Source organism: Mobula birostris, chromosome 6, assembly GCF_030028105.1.
Source record: "Mobula birostris isolate sMobBir1 chromosome 6, sMobBir1.hap1, whole genome shotgun sequence".
Classification (NCBI taxonomy): Eukaryota; Metazoa; Chordata; class Chondrichthyes; order Myliobatiformes; family Myliobatidae; genus Mobula; species Mobula birostris.
In genome coordinates this window covers 54,805,810-54,821,661 of record NC_092375.1, presented here as the reverse complement: position 1 = coordinate 54,821,661, position 15,852 = coordinate 54,805,810, and the positions used below count along the sequence as shown (strand labels likewise).

The 15,852-nt window shown below is 38.9% G+C and overlaps 1 protein-coding gene across 2 annotated transcripts in view; it reads right to left on the bottom strand.

Moving 5' to 3' along the window:
- LOC140199795 (cell surface glycoprotein CD200 receptor 1-B-like) overlaps positions 1-15,852 on the bottom strand; it is a 51,947-nt gene that overhangs the window by 27,072 nt on the left and 9,023 nt on the right. For both annotated transcript variants that reach the window (XM_072262286.1, XM_072262287.1), the window contains exon 2: positions 8,413-8,733. In XM_072262286.1, the coding sequence (XP_072118387.1) occupies positions 8,413-8,733 (321 nt within the window). The remainder of the gene's footprint in view (positions 1-8,412; positions 8,734-15,852) is intronic.

Here is a 15,852-nt window from a genome sequence, read left to right as displayed (position 1 = left end):
GCAGGTGTGACACAGATATCAAATACAGAATAGCAATGGCGAAAGAAGCTTTCCAAAAATGAAGACCATATTAACAGACAGAAAGATGATCACGCGCACTAAAAACAGAATACTGCAGTGCTACATTTATTCTATCCTGACTTATGGAACTGAATGCTGGACCATTTCTCCAGCAATGGAAAAGAGACTAGAAGCAGCTGAATTATGGTTCTACAGGAGAATGTTAAAAATATCATGGACAACACACACATCAAATGAAGAAGTTCTCAGAAGAGCCCAAGCAGTTCGATCACTCATACCAACAATAAGAGAAAGACAACTCAGATTCGTAGGACACTTCATGCGGAAAGATGAACTAGAAAAACTCATATTCTCTGGAAAGATTGAGGGGAGTAAACCTAGAGGAAGACCTCGGCTTATGTACATCAAAAGCATAGCCAGGTGGCTACACATCGAGGAAATGGAAGTCATCCAAAAAACGAAGGATAGATCTATATGGAAAACCATGGTCACAAATGTCCGCATCGGATATGGTACCTAGACAGACAGACAGATGAGTTCAGATGCAATTTTTTTCACGCACGAGTTCTACATTAACATATTTTTACAAGAATTGAATGGGGGTACAAGAGTTGTATGGTGCACCTGAACTCGTGAGTGAAAAAATTGATGCATGGAATGTAAAAGTTTGGCCACCCCTGAATTAGACAATGAGATATGGGGACTAATTAGTGAAAATATTCACTTAGAGTAGAGGTTTCCAACCTGGGGTCCAAGGACCACTCAGTTAATGTTAGGAATCCCTGACTTAGATGGTCTTAATAAGGTAGGGTGGGAATTCTTCCAAGATAGGCTAGCTTCGTTCAAGAAATCCACATCTGAAGGTGGATGCTTGCTTCAGTCTGACTTTGCACGCAGAATGAGTGCAGTTCTGGGTGCCAGACCCAAGGCTCGTATAAAACTGGGTCTCTCAAAATGGAGACGAAGAAACCAGGAAAATTAGGAGAAAAAAAAATTGCTTAGCTGGTTACGGGCTGTGGACGGACTACAATCTGATAAGGTGTAGTTACGTTGCTAAAGATTCTTTCAAGATAAGTTCAAAATATAAAAGTTAAAAACAATACTAAAAAAGAGACACAAAACAATACTCAGGCTAATATTATAGATCGTAATTGGATAGAATGGACATCAAGCAAAGTAGATTAGAAAGGCTGAAAGGAAGTGTATAAACATTTCTTTTAAACCAAAATAAAATAAAGAATAAAAAATATAGTTGAATCAGAGATGACTACAGAGGTGCTGTCTTGAAGCAAGATGTAAATGTAAAATCGCAGATTATAGGTGTGCTAATGAAGCAGTAAGAGTAGGATTCCACATACTCACCACCCTCTGGCTAAAGAAATTCTTCCTCATCTCTGTTCTAAGTGGACATCCCTCATTTCAGAGGTTATTCCCTCTGGTCCTAGACTCCCCCACTATAGAAAACATTCTCTCCTCATCCACGCTGTTGAGGTCTTTCAACATTTGATATGTTTCATTCAGAGCCCTTCTCATTCTTCTAAAATCCAGTGAGTATAGGCCCAGAGCCATTAAACTCCCCTCATATGATAAGCCTTTCATTCCCGGAATCATTTTCGTGAGCCTCCTTTGAACCCTCTCCAATGTTAGCACATCTTATATAAGTTTCTTAGATAAGGAGCCCAAAATTACTCACAATGCTCTAAGTGCAGCCCAGCAGTGCCTTATAAAACCTCAGCATTACAACCTTGTTTTCTACTCTAGTCCTCTCGAAATGAATTTGCCTTCCTCACCACCAACTCAACCTGCAAGTTAACCTTTAAGAAATCATGTATGAGAGCTCCCAAGTTCTTTGCGCTTCTTTTTAAGAATCTACTCTGTTTAGAAAATAGTCTACGCCTTTATTCTTTCTACCAAACTGCGTTACCATACATTCCCATACATTGTATTCCATGTGCCATTTCTTTGTCCATTCTTCTAATCTGTCTAATTCCTTCTGCAGACACCCTGCTTCCTTAACACTACCTGCACCTCTACCTATTTTTGTATCGTCTGCAAATTTGGCCGCAATGCCATCAATTCCATCATCCAATTATTGAATGATTGAATCTATTGATGCTTGAAAGATCGTGACTTATGCCTTCACAATCTCTTCAGCTACCTCTTTCAGAACCATGAGGTGTACTCCTTCTGATCCACGTGGCTTAACTACCTTTCTGCTTCCCAAGCACAGAATAGCAATTGCCCTCACTTTTGCCCCTGACACTCTTGAATTTCTAGCATACTGCTAGTGTCTTCCACAGTGAAGACTGATGTAAAGTACTTATTCAGTTCATCTACCAATTCCTTCACCCCCATTACTCCTTCTCCAGAACCATTTTTCAGTGGTCTGATATCTATTCTCAGCTCTCTTTCACTCTTCATATCCTCTTTGATGTTATTGGCTTGCTTACCTTCATAGTTCATCTTTTCCTTCCTTATGGCATTTTAGTTGCCTTTAGTCGGCTTTTAAAGGTTTTCCAATCCTCTAACTTCCTACTAATTTTTGCTCTATTATATGCCCCATCTTTTGCTTTTATGTTGGCTTGTCAGCCGCAGTTCAGTCATCCCATCTTTAGAATACCTCTTCTTTGGGATCTATCTATTCTGTGCCTTCTGAATTGCTTCCAGAAACTCCAGCTGTTGCTGCTTTGCTATCATCTCTTCTATTGTATCCTTCCAAACAGCTTTGGTCAGCTCCTCCCTCATGCCTCTGTAATTCCCCTTACTCTACTGTAATATGGATACATTTGACTTTAGCTTCATTACACAACACCCAGTACAGAATAACTGATCCCCTAGTTGGCTCGACCACAAGCTGCTCTAAAAAGCCATCTCATAGGCATTTTAGAACCCTCTCTTGGGATCCAGCACCCACCTGATTTTCCCAATCTGTTTGCATATTAAAATCCCCCATGACTATCATAACATTGCCCCTTTTAGATGTCTTTTCTATCTACCATTGTAATTTGTATCCCACATTTTGGCTACTATTTGGAAGCCTGTATATAACTCCCATCAAGGTCATTTTACCCTTTCAGTTTCTTTACTCACAAAAATTCTACATCTTCCGATCCTGTTTCAACTCTTCCTAAGGATTTGACTTAATTTTTTTACCAACAGAGCCACCCCACTACTTCTGCCTATCTGTCTGTCATCTTAATATACTGTGTATCCTTGGATGTTAAGCTCTCAACTATAATCTTTCAGCCATGACTCTGCTATGTCCTCAATATCATACCTGCCAAGCTCTAACTGTACTACGAGATTGTCTACCTTATTTCCTATACTATTGAGCATTCTGATACAACACCTTCTGTCCTGTGTTCATCACTCTTTTTGATTTTGTCCCCCTGTTACACTGCAACTCATCCCACTGACTGCAATTTTATCTTATCATCTGGCTGTCCTACCTGGCAATCTCACTACACATTGCCTCTGCTTTTATACCTACTGCCCCATCCTCAGCCCTATCACTCAGGTACCCATCCCCCTGTCAAATTAGTTTAAACCCTCTCCACAGTCCTAGAAAACATGCCTGCATGGATTTGAACCCTTCTGAGCAGGTCATACCTTCCCCAGAAGATATCCCAATGATCCAGAAATCTGAAGCCCCCTGTGACCCCTGCACTAGTTCCTCAGCCACACATTCATCTGCCAAGTCATTTTATTCTTACCCTGACTGGCACATGGCACAGGCAGCAATCCAAAGATTACTACCCTTGAAGTCCTGCTTTTTATAGATCCCTAAACTTTCTCTTTAGGACCTCCTCCCTTTTCCTACTATGTCATTGGTGCCATTATGTCTCGAGACTTCTGGCTGTTCACCCTCCCTCTTTAGAATGTCATGGACCTGATCTAAGACATCCCTGATCCTGGCAGCCGGGAGGCAATTTATCATTTGGGTGTCTCTATCGTGCCCACAGAATCTCGTGTCTACTCCTGGGGAATTATGGAATTCCCTATCACTACTGCAGTCCTCCTCTTCCTCCTTCCCTTCTGAGTCGCAGCACCAGAGACCCAAGTGCTGTGGCTCCCCCTCCGTAGGTCACCACCCCCCACCCCAACAGTATTGAATATGGTATACACACTTATTTTTATAAATAAATAATTATGATAGCTTTCAACAAAGAGACAAACACTGAAGCTAAAGAAATGAGCCCTTAAGGCATAAATCTCAGAACACGGACAAAATCTAGAGTGGAAGTAACTGAAGTTGTTTCAACATTGCAGGAAGGGCATGATATATAGCTGAGGTTATTCTCACTGGAACATAGGAGGCTGAAGTGTGAACTTGGAGAGGTTTACAAATTTTTCAGAAGCATAAATAGGATAGATAGTCAGGGGTGGATCAAAAGAGTTTGTTTCTGTGCTATGTGTCTCTGAGATTCTAATGCAAATTTCCACATTACCTTTCATCTGTGGGTGAAACCTAGAGAGATACATGTTTGCTCTATCTGTTGTCAATTTGTATTCCAGCTAATGTTGATCCTGATATTGGGCAGTAAATTGTGCGTCCAAGGCTAATCGCTTCTTCTCTTGCAATCATTCATAAATACAGTATGTCAATTTTATTTGCTTGCTGTGGAGCATTGCTTTGGGGAGTAGGGCTATGCTATGGGCAATTTTGTTACTGTTCTTACCTCTACCACACCTCTGGCAGCTCCTTCCATATATCCACCACCCTCTGTGTGAAAAATCTGCCTCTCAGATTCCTTCCAAGCCTTCTCTCTTTCACTTTTAAGCTATACCACCTGGTATAGATAATTATTTATATATATTATTTATTTTAGACACCACTTCAATGGGAAACAGACACTGGCAATATATATGCTCTCATTAACACAAGAGATTCTGCAGATGCTGGAAATTCAGAGCCACGCACATTGCTGGAGAAACTCAGCAGGTCAGGCAGCATCTATGCAGTGGAATAAATAATCCAGATGATGGGTCTCAGCTCTAAATGTCAACAATTTATTCCCTCCATAGTTGCTGCCTGACCTGCTTAATGCTTCAAGCATTTTGTGACATACTGTCATTGTTTGATGTTTCCCTGTCATGTCATCACTCATCTTCTGTCCCATGTAAAACAAATCCAGCTTATCCAAAATCTCCTTATATTTCAAGCTCTCAAAACCAGGTAACATGCTATTAATCTTTTCTGCACCCTATCTCACTAACTCATTCTTCCAATAATGTGATTACCAGAACTACACACAATACTCCAAGTAGGCCCAAACCGGTATTTTGTATTACTCTAACAAGACATCCAAACTCTTATATTCAGTGCCTCAGCCAATGAATGCAAGCACATTATATGTCTTCCTCACCACCTATATTCCACTTTCAAGGAACTATGTAGTTGTACCTCATGGTATCTCTGCTCAATAACACTCCTTAGGGCACTGGCCAGGTCTAACTTCCCAAAATGATTTAACTTTCACCTGCCATTTTCCCAGTTTCTCATTGGAGCCTCAGACAAACTCTTTCACTGTCCCACTACACCACCAATTCTGGTGTCATTTGTAAACTTTCTAATCATGCTTCCTACATTTTCATCCAAATCATTATAATATACTATCTATGACAAATAACAAAGGGCCAAGCATCTTTTCCTGGGCACACAACTGATGGCAGGCTCTCAACCTGAAGAACAACCTTTCATTATCATCCTCTGTTTCTTATCCACATTTGTGTCCAAGCAAATTCTGTATGCTCTTGTCAATCCCCTTGGTTACCTCTTCAAAAAATACAATCAGATTTGTGAGATATGATTTCACACACACCAAGCTATGCTGACTATTCTTAATCAATTCTTATCTTTCCAAATAGAAATAAATACTGCCTTCAGAACCCTTCCAATGACATTTCTGCCACTGATGATTCCTTCATTCAGGATAAGCCTATGGAATCTCTAACACAGAAGGTTGTGGAGACCACATTGTTGAAAGTATTAAAGAAGGGAGATAGATTTTTAGAAACACGAAAAATAGAGATATGAGAAGAGCTGGAATTTGTTATTGAGCTGAAGGATCAGCTACGATTGCATTGAATAATGTGACATGATTGAAGGTTGAGTAGCTTACTCTTGCTCCTGTTCCCCATGTTTCCATACACAGTTGAAGTCAGAAGTTTACATACACCTTAGCTAAATACATATAAACTCAGTTTTTCACAATTCCTGACATTTAATCCTAGAAAACATTCCCTGTCTTAGGTCAGTTAGGATCACTACTTTATTTTAAGAATGTGAAATGTCAGAATAATAGTAGAGAGAATGATTTATTTCAGCTTTTATTTCTTTCATCACTTTCCCAGTGGGCCAGAAGTTTACATACACTTTGTCAGTATTTGGTAGCATTGCCTTTAAATTGTTTAACTTGGGTCAAACGTTTTGGGTAGCCTTCCTCAAGCTTCTCACAGTAAGTTGCTGGAATTTTGTTCCATTCCTCCAGACAGAACTGGTACAACTGAGTCAGGTTTGTAGGCCTCCTTGCTCACACACGCTTTTTCAGTTCTGCCCACAAATTTTCTATCGGATTGAGGTCAGAAAATGATGTCAAGTCTGATTCATCCTTGGGAGCAATTTCCAAACGCCTGAAGGTACCACATTCATCTGTACAAACAATAGTACGCAAGATTAAACACCATGGGACCACGTAGCCATCATACTACTCAGGAAGGAGACGCATTCTGTCTCCTAGAGATGAATGTACTTTGGCGCAAAAAGTGCAAATCAATCCCAGAACAACAGCAAAGGACCTTGTGAAGATGCTGGAGGAAACAGGTAGACAAGTATCTGTATCCACAGTTAGACGAGTCCTATATCGACATAACCTGAAAGGCTGCTCAGCAAGGAAGAAGCCATTGCTCCAAAACTGCCATAAAAAAAAGCCAGACTACAGTTTGCAAGTGCACATGGGGACAAAGATCTTACTTTTTGGAGAAATGTCCTCTGGTCTGATGAAACAAAAATTGAACTGTCTGGCCGTAATGACCATTATTATATTTGGAGGAAAAAGGGTGAGGCTTGCAAGCCAAAGAACACCATCCCAACCGTGAAGCATGGGGGTGGCAGCATTATGTTGTGGGAGTGCTTTGCTGCAGGAGGGACTGGTGCACTTCAAAAAATAGATGGCATCATGAGGAAGGAAAATTATGTGGATATATTGAAGTAACGTCTCAAGACATCAGCCAGGAAGTTAAATTTCGGTCGCAAATGGGTCTTCCAAATGGATAATGACCCCAATCACACCACCAAAGTTGTGGAAAAATTGCTTAAGGACAACAAAGTCAAGGTATTGGAGTGGCCATCACAAAGCCCTGACTTCAATCCGATAGAAAATTTGTGGGCAGAACTGAAAAAGCATGTGCGAGCAAGGAGGTCTACAAACCTGACTGAGTTATACCATTTCTGTCTGGAGGAATGGACCAAATTTCCAGCAACTTACTGTGAGAAGCTTGTGGAAGGCTACCCAAAACGTTTGACCCAAGTTAAACAACTTAAAGGTAATGCTACCAAATACTAACAAAGTGTATGTAAACTTCTGACACACTGGGAAAGTGATGAAAGAAATACTATTATTCTGACATATCACATTCTTAAGATAAAGTAGTGATCCTAACTGACCTAAGACAGGAATGTTTTCTAGGATTAAATGTCAGGAATTGTGAAAAACTGAGTTTAAATGTATTTGGCTAAGATATATGTAAACTTCTGACTTCAACTGTAATTGCGACTGAACTGAACGCCTGAAGGGCAGGAAGAAGCAATCTGCTGGAGGAACTCAGAAGGTCAAGCAGCATAAATGGGAGGAAAAGAATTATTGACATTTTGCTTCAAAATACTGCATTAGGACAGAATACCAGCCCTTAAAATCTTTTCTGCTCAGTGTATAGCCTAATGCAGTAATAATCACACACCAGACACACTCAAGCAAGTATCAGAAGAGGTCCAGGCATCAATAATTTATTTTTTCTCAAGATGATTAATGAAAGGGAAATATGCAGCAATGTGCTTAATTAACAAAGGTCCACCTGAATGAATTAAACCTCTTCTGCAGTTCCACTTTTCCATAAACCTGCAGCACACTTATTTTTACTTCATCACCATAAGACAACAAGGAGCACAGCATATTATTACATTACCTATTGTATTAATAGAATTATTAAGTATGTCCACCACTGCAGACTGTAAACTAGTGCCTTGGAATATACATTAGATATGCAGTGCTATGAAAACATGGGTTTCGCAATTGTTTTACTAAATAATCTCAATGATATCCTCCAAACTTATAATTTCTATTTAACTTGATGTGAAATAGTTCTATGAAGATTTTTTGCTGCTAATCTTACCTATTATGAATAAGAAAAAATGGCCTCGAAAAACTCCCCTGAAAGCTGAAATTTCACATGTGTAATTTCCTTCATCCGTGAGATTTACTGGCTGTATCTGGAGAACAGTTCCATCAGAAGATGAAATTGTTAGTCTATCATCTTTGAGGAACCAATGCAATTTGCCATGGTTACCATAGGATACAATGTCTTCGGATGTTGTTCCTGTTGACCGACTCCATTTAATCATTATAATTTCTTCAGACAGATGATTAGCAGAACAGTTCAAATTGATCTTATCTCCCAAGACAGTGGTTATATGTGCAGTACGAACTCGATTTTCTGCAAAAATAATGTAAAAGTTTTGCATGTCAATATGCAATACTTGCAAGTAATAAAATAAATTGCAACGGAGGCATATGAACTCTGCTGTTATGTAGCTCTGAGACATATAATTATGACTACAGCAAACAACTTTTTGTTTAAAACCAGTAATTTTTTATTTATTATTCAAAATATTGTTTTACTTTCAATAACGTGTTCAACAAATATAATTTTTAACTGAAGATTTAGTTACTATATATAAAAGCAACTTATTCTTCATATGGTTATTGATATAGAAGATTATAACTTACTGCATATCAAAAATTGTGAATTCTAGACAGTTAAAAAAATGGTTGTAGTCAGCAGAAAATAGCAGGTGCAGAATCAGATCGATCAAAGTGAAGAGAGATAATTTCAAACTAACGTATTCTCCTAAACTCCTTTCTAAACTTTTGCAATAATAAGCACTTAATAGATGAGCCCAGTGTTCACTTTATTGTCAATACTCTCTTAAAAGCAGTAGCAACCATTAATTTACTTGTAATCTAAATTATGGGAACTCATGGATTTAGCAAATGTTTATCACCATAACCGCTTCCTTCAAAGTAGCAGTTTTGCTTTGGAGAGTTGCACCTATTATTTAAAGTAACAAAGAAATTAAGATGTCTCAACATAATTGATATTTATTAAACTATTTGAACAATATTAATTGTTGAAATAATATTATATTTTTGAAAATAAATCTGTTCCAAAAGGGAACTTACAAGAAATTTGTTGCTTACAAATAGACTCAATGCAGTTGCACAAACATTTGGAAGAATTATGTAAAATTACTTGTTTGATCATTACTGCAGCTTTTGCAGAAAATCCTGCTGTACTATTGTGGAAACACAAGAAATTGTGGATGGGGAATATATTAATACAGGGTCTTGACCTGAAACATTGACTATCCTTTTGCCGTCACAGATGTTGCCTGACCTGATGAGTTCCTCCAGCAGACTTTTTTTTGCTGTTGTATTTTTTGTTGTTTGAGACAGTTCTTTCCCCATGATACCGTGAATGGTTCTCAATGTATTTTGTTCTCAAAAGTGCAGGCAAAAATTCATATAGATAGTTGAAGGCTTTTTGTATGAGGTATAATTGGTGATCGTGTTAACTTAGAAGTTCTGTGCTAAACTTTGTCTTTGTTTTTGGAAACAGAAAAATAGTTCCAGGTGCAATAATGGCATAAGGCATGAAATGTTGCACCACACTGGAGCGTGATTACATCTTTTATCTCACAGTAATTTGTGTCAATTAAAAGAATCTAAACGAAGCCATCTGTAAATTGCATCCTTTTGCCAAAATTTCACTTAAACTATTTTTTAAAGAGGAAGCATGTTGTCAGTCAGTATGGCAACAACATCTTATCTGTAGTCTAAATGCATTTCCACACCCCAGTTTCATTAAAGGCCAGGATTTTACACAGATTATGTTGCTCCCTTGATGACAGATCTGTTTCCATATTCAAAAATACATAGCTTTGAGTTTAATATTTATTAATTTTCAACTTTCGAACCTTTTCCTGTTTCATCTTTGAGTGTTACCTAGGTTGAATATCACCAATAATTTTAATGTCAATTAGAAAGAAAACTGCAGGTGCTGATAATCTGAAAGCAAAAGAGAAAATGCTGGAAATGTACAGAAAGTTGGGCAGCATCCACAGAAAGAGAAATAAGTAGTGAGAGACAGTATGGAAATAAACTATGATTTAGAAAATGTGTGATGGTGTTGGGTTTGCTGACCACAAAGTTCTAAACTCAAACTAAGAATTTGCCCTGTCTGATATAAATAGCCACAAGTACTCTTACTAAAGGGAGATTATACTGTAATTACCCAATCTTCAAAGACTAGTTTACTTCACTGTTTATTCTTTACTGCGAGTTTAGTTGGCAATACCTTCTATCTGAGCAATGGGTCCCCTCTCCCTACTAACAAGAAGCTACTTCCAGCTGACAAGGTAGTTTAAAACACAGTTAATTTATTTTCACTGGTACATGTTCTTAACTGCAAACAACACTCTTAAAATACATTTCAAAAACTTACAGAGGGTTTCTATCATAAACATTTCCAAAATAGAAATCACAAAGGATTAAGGATTTCCAGAACACGTGCCATTCCTATAAACTAAAAAGGCATGCCCACAATGCAGACGAACAAATTTTCCTTGCAGAAATGGAACCTGGAGGAATGAATTCTCATTCAACCCATGTTTCTTTCATGTTTCTTACCCTATTCCTAATAAGCCTGAACTGCTCTCTATATTTATACCCCTTTTCTCCACTTGGATGACCTCACACACGTGACAGTTCCTCAGATGTCCTTTTACACAAATGGTTGAAAAGCATCTTTTGGAGACATATACCTCAGTTTAATGTTTACAGTTCACAATTAGTGCAGAAAAGCTAACTTCTGTGTACGTAGACCTCCCAACAATAAATACATTAGATATTGATATGTTCAATGATATTATCCATTTGTTCAGCAAGCTCCCTTGATCTAAGCAATGTAAGTGTCAGCTTGTCTGTTTGAAACAACCCATTGACTTATACTGTACTCTTGAGCAATAATAAAGCTGATGCAGTGAGAATATCTACACAGACAGAGTTTTCAAAATACAGAGCTTGTTTGCAAAGCTGTTCTATAGAGAGTGCTTGTTTAACTTCAAACTGATTACTGCTTTTCATTTACATTTTAAAAACTGAAGAGTGACTTCCATTTACAACCAGAAGCTAAACAAGTTGTTAGTTGGGAATTTACTTATGGCTGTTTGCAATCATTCAAATGGCAGCAGCTGTTGTTTAGAAAGTAAGCTTAGCAAATATAAGATCTCCTGCCCGGGATAGTGAACGTCTATCACAATGGAATGGAGCATAACATGCTATCCGTCGATTACAGGAGACTGAATTTGGAAACTAAGATTCTTATTTGTGTCTACAGGGGAAAATTTGAATCAGAGTTGGTGGTAAAGCAGTTGAGCTGAAGGAATGAAAAGGGGTTAGAAAGTTGGAGAATCAGAGATCAGTGATGTGGAAGCCATGAAAGTAGAGATTCAGGGAATCAATGATCTTGAGTTGCAGCTCAGGCCGAGTAGTGCATGAGGAGAGAAGGTGACGGTGGAGTGGGGTGTATAATACATATAAATGTATACGGCGAATAAAGTTGATCCTTGATATAAAAGCTCTGCTTCAATGGGTTTCCAGTCCAGAGAGCAAAATTGAAGCATATTTCTTCTTTGAGTACCTGCCATTGAGCAGGCCTGAGACAATGTCAATAAGCTTCTGCTAGCAAAACTTAAAAATTATGCCAACAGGGAAATGGCATTTCTGTCGCTTATCTGACAGGAAATTTTAGACGTGTGTTATGACCCACATGTGAAAAAGTGGACTAAATTTCTGAAGTAAAATGAAACAATCCAGAAATGGGCGTTACAATACTTCACTCTCAGAAAAGTCCATTCTTAGACATGAGAGAGTTTCGTTCCTCTGTTTCATTTTCCACATTTGCTATCTGGCCATTGTGAAGGTATATTAAGAAGTGTGACCAATTACTCTCAGTACATAGCTGCAATGCTTCAACACAGAAAGTTCTTCAGAATATCTATCTTTGCCAAGGAACCACTGTAAGAAATATTGCTTTTTACATTATAAGAATCTTTATAAAATAAAATAACTCTGTTTGTTGATTTAAATCCCTGGCAGCCTTAAGAATAGAAGATAGATATGGTGTCAAAAATGCTGATACATGAAATTCCCTGGATAACTTGACAGATTTGGAATATTGAATGTTAAGCTGATACTTCCGAAATCAGGCCGTAAGATTCAACTGAAAGAATATACGTTGAACAAATTAAAGATACTTGATTTCCTGGCAAGTAAATTACCACAATAGCTGGCCGGTGGTGTAGTGGCATACACACCAGACTTTGAGGCAAATGGTCCCAGGTTTGTATCCTGCCAGCTCCTTGCATATTTTCCATCTGTGCTGGGTTGAGCATCGAGCTAACAACTCGGTTTCATAAACAACAGACAAATGCTAAAGAAACAGCAAGGTTGCCACCTGATGCACCACAAGGCGTGGAGAGGAACAACAACAAACTACCACAGAATGGCAAGAGTGGAGGGAAAAGGTCATCCACTTTATTTAGCTGGTTACAGTCAATTAGCCAGCACAGAGAAAATTAAGATGCTGTTATGTTAATTTAGTTTAAAATAAGACAACTGTATCAAACTGTAAAGTCCTCAAATGAGACCATGGAGAGTGCCTCAGGTGTATTACTGTCATATTGCAACCCAGTAAGCAGTGAAATAGTTCACGCACAAAACGCTGGAGGAACTCAGCAGGCCGGGCAGCATCCGTGGAAACGAACAGTCAATGTTTCGGGCCGAGATCCTTCATCAGGACTGAAAAGGGAGGGGTCAGGGGCCCTATAAAGAAGGTGGGGGGAGGGTGGGAAGGAGAAGGCTGGTAGGTGCCAGGTGAAAAACCAGTAAGGGGAAAGATCAAGGGGTGGGGGGCCGGATAGGCAGGAAAGTTGAAGAAGGAATAGGGGAAAGCACAATGCGTAGTAGAAGGAGGCGGAACCATGAGGGAGGTGATAGGCAGCTGGAGGAGGGGCAGAGTGAAACTGGGATTGGGGAAGGGAAGGGGAGGGAATTACTGGAAATTGGAGTATTCAATGTTCATGCCAATTATGAAATAGTTCACTTAATTGGTTCGTTACATGTAACTAAGAGGAGGATGAACCCTGTGACATTTTCTTAACATAATTAAAATTGTTAGTAGATAATACAATTTTTCTGATGAAACTCCCATCAAAGTTTGGATATGTTGTGTAATCTGGGGCATCAGCCTGCGAGAATAGAAACATAGAAGCATAGAAAACCTACAGCACAATACAGGTTCTTCGGCCCTCAAAGCTGTGCAGAACATCTCCTTATCTGAGAAATTACCTAGGGTTACCCATAGGTCTCTTTTTTTGAGCACCATATACCTGTCCAGGAGTCTCTTAAAAGACCCTATCATTTTCGCCTCCACCACCGTCACCGGCAGCCCATTCCACACACTCACCACTCTCTGCGTAAAAAAACTTACCCTTGACATCCCCTCTGTACCTACTTCCAAGCACCTTAAAACTGCACTCTCGTGCTAGCCATTTCAGCCCTGGGAAAAAGCCTCTGACTATCCACACGATCAATGCCTCTCATCATCTTATACACCTCTATCAGGTCAACTCTCATCCTCCGTCACTCCAAGGGAAAAAAGGCTGAGTTCACTCAACCTATTATCATAAGGCATGCTCCCCAATCCAGGCAACATCCTTGTAAATCTCCTCTGCACCCTTTCTATGGTTTCCACATCCTTCCCATACTGAGGCGACCAGAACTGAGCACAGTACTCCATGTGGGGTCTGACCAGGGTCCTATGCTATATATGCAATATATGGCTATGCCATATAGCTATATGCAAAACAGAATTAACTCTGGAAAGGTACTGTATGCATAGACAAACAAAGCCATGGATATATCCAAGCCAGGCTGGAAATAACACTGGCCAATTGTAGACATTGAAGATCAGAGCAAAAAGTGGAAAATACTAACAAGTTGCTTAGCTACAAGTTTTGTGGGGAAAAGAGTGCATGTGATCTAGACTGAACATTTTTCTTTTCTCTCCAGACCATAGGACAACTGTAAGCGGCTGAATGATTACTGTAATGCAAGTTCCTAAGGCCTGTCGCTGTGGGAAGGTGGAGCCACAGTGACGGTGAAGCCGCAAGATGGAAGGCAGTGGTTATATATCTCACATCATACGAGGTCATGATTAAAGTGGGTGACTCACCTCAGTAAAGTGGATACCACTTCAGGTAAACCAATAAGGAGCTTGCTTAATGGAAGCAGTTATGGAAGATGCACATTTAACCTAGCAAATGAGGCTGACAAAGCTCAACCAATGCTGCTGTAGGAGTGCGACCAGTTCAGACCATGTTGGGAAGAACCCTATTGACCCAAGTATCTGGAACGAAGAGCTTTTGTGTCATTCTAAAATGGAACACTGTCACATGTGGAATATTCACTGGTTCCACTTCTGGAACTGCAGCGTGTTCCGTTTCCTCTGCTCCCTACTTCTACAAAATTGCAGTGTTGCAGCTTTCAGAATCTCTCATCCCTTTAGAAGAGGCTACTGTAAGAAATGTTCCTTTGCACAACATCAGTTATCTAATAAATAAAGTAACATTGTTAGTTTAAATTACCAGTTATCCTGCAGTATCTTAAATTGTGAATGCAGGAAGGTTCAGAAATATGCTAAGTATTTCCAGTATTTTCTGATTTATTGCGTGTTAACAATGATTTAAACCCATTTTTCCTAAATGAAGTTTTTAATGTATAAACACATCTTGTGCGGGCCTAGCAAAATGACTTTACATCTCTGGGACAGTAAATGCAATATTAATCTCAGTATTTTATCACCATAATATCTGAGATCTACAAAACTGAATATTAGAAAGCTTAATTTAGTAAGAACTTGTAAGTGTTGTGTATTACAGGGCTTTAATACTCTTTCATAAATGGCATACATTGGCAATGCTAGATGATACTTAATTTGCTCAACTAGACTACCACTGACAGAAACACCAAAATGCAATAAAGCATTCTGCTAAATCTTGGGGAATATTTTTTTATATTCGACAAATGCTACTACTACTCAACAGAAAATGAAGCTTGCCTGATGTGCTTCATCCATTTTATAGGTATATATTGTTTGTAACTGAAAACACTGCCCATGACATTCAATATACTTTTTATTCATTTTTTAAGAACATTCAAATTAGTAGAAATACTTGCACTTTTGGTCATAGTACATTTTCATGAATGCCTGTAATACCATTATAAAATGGTAACCTGGTCGCTAAATTAGAAGGTACATATCTGCAATGTGTTTCTTTTCTCTACTTTCAAACACGTACTCTTCCTTCCTGGCTATTGATGAGATTGCTATCGCGTTAAACTTACACAATGTAAGGTACCATTGGCATCTTCTCAGCAAGTAATTTTTATATGTATGAGTAAAGTGGTTTGGTAGGTTTTCCAAGTGTGCATG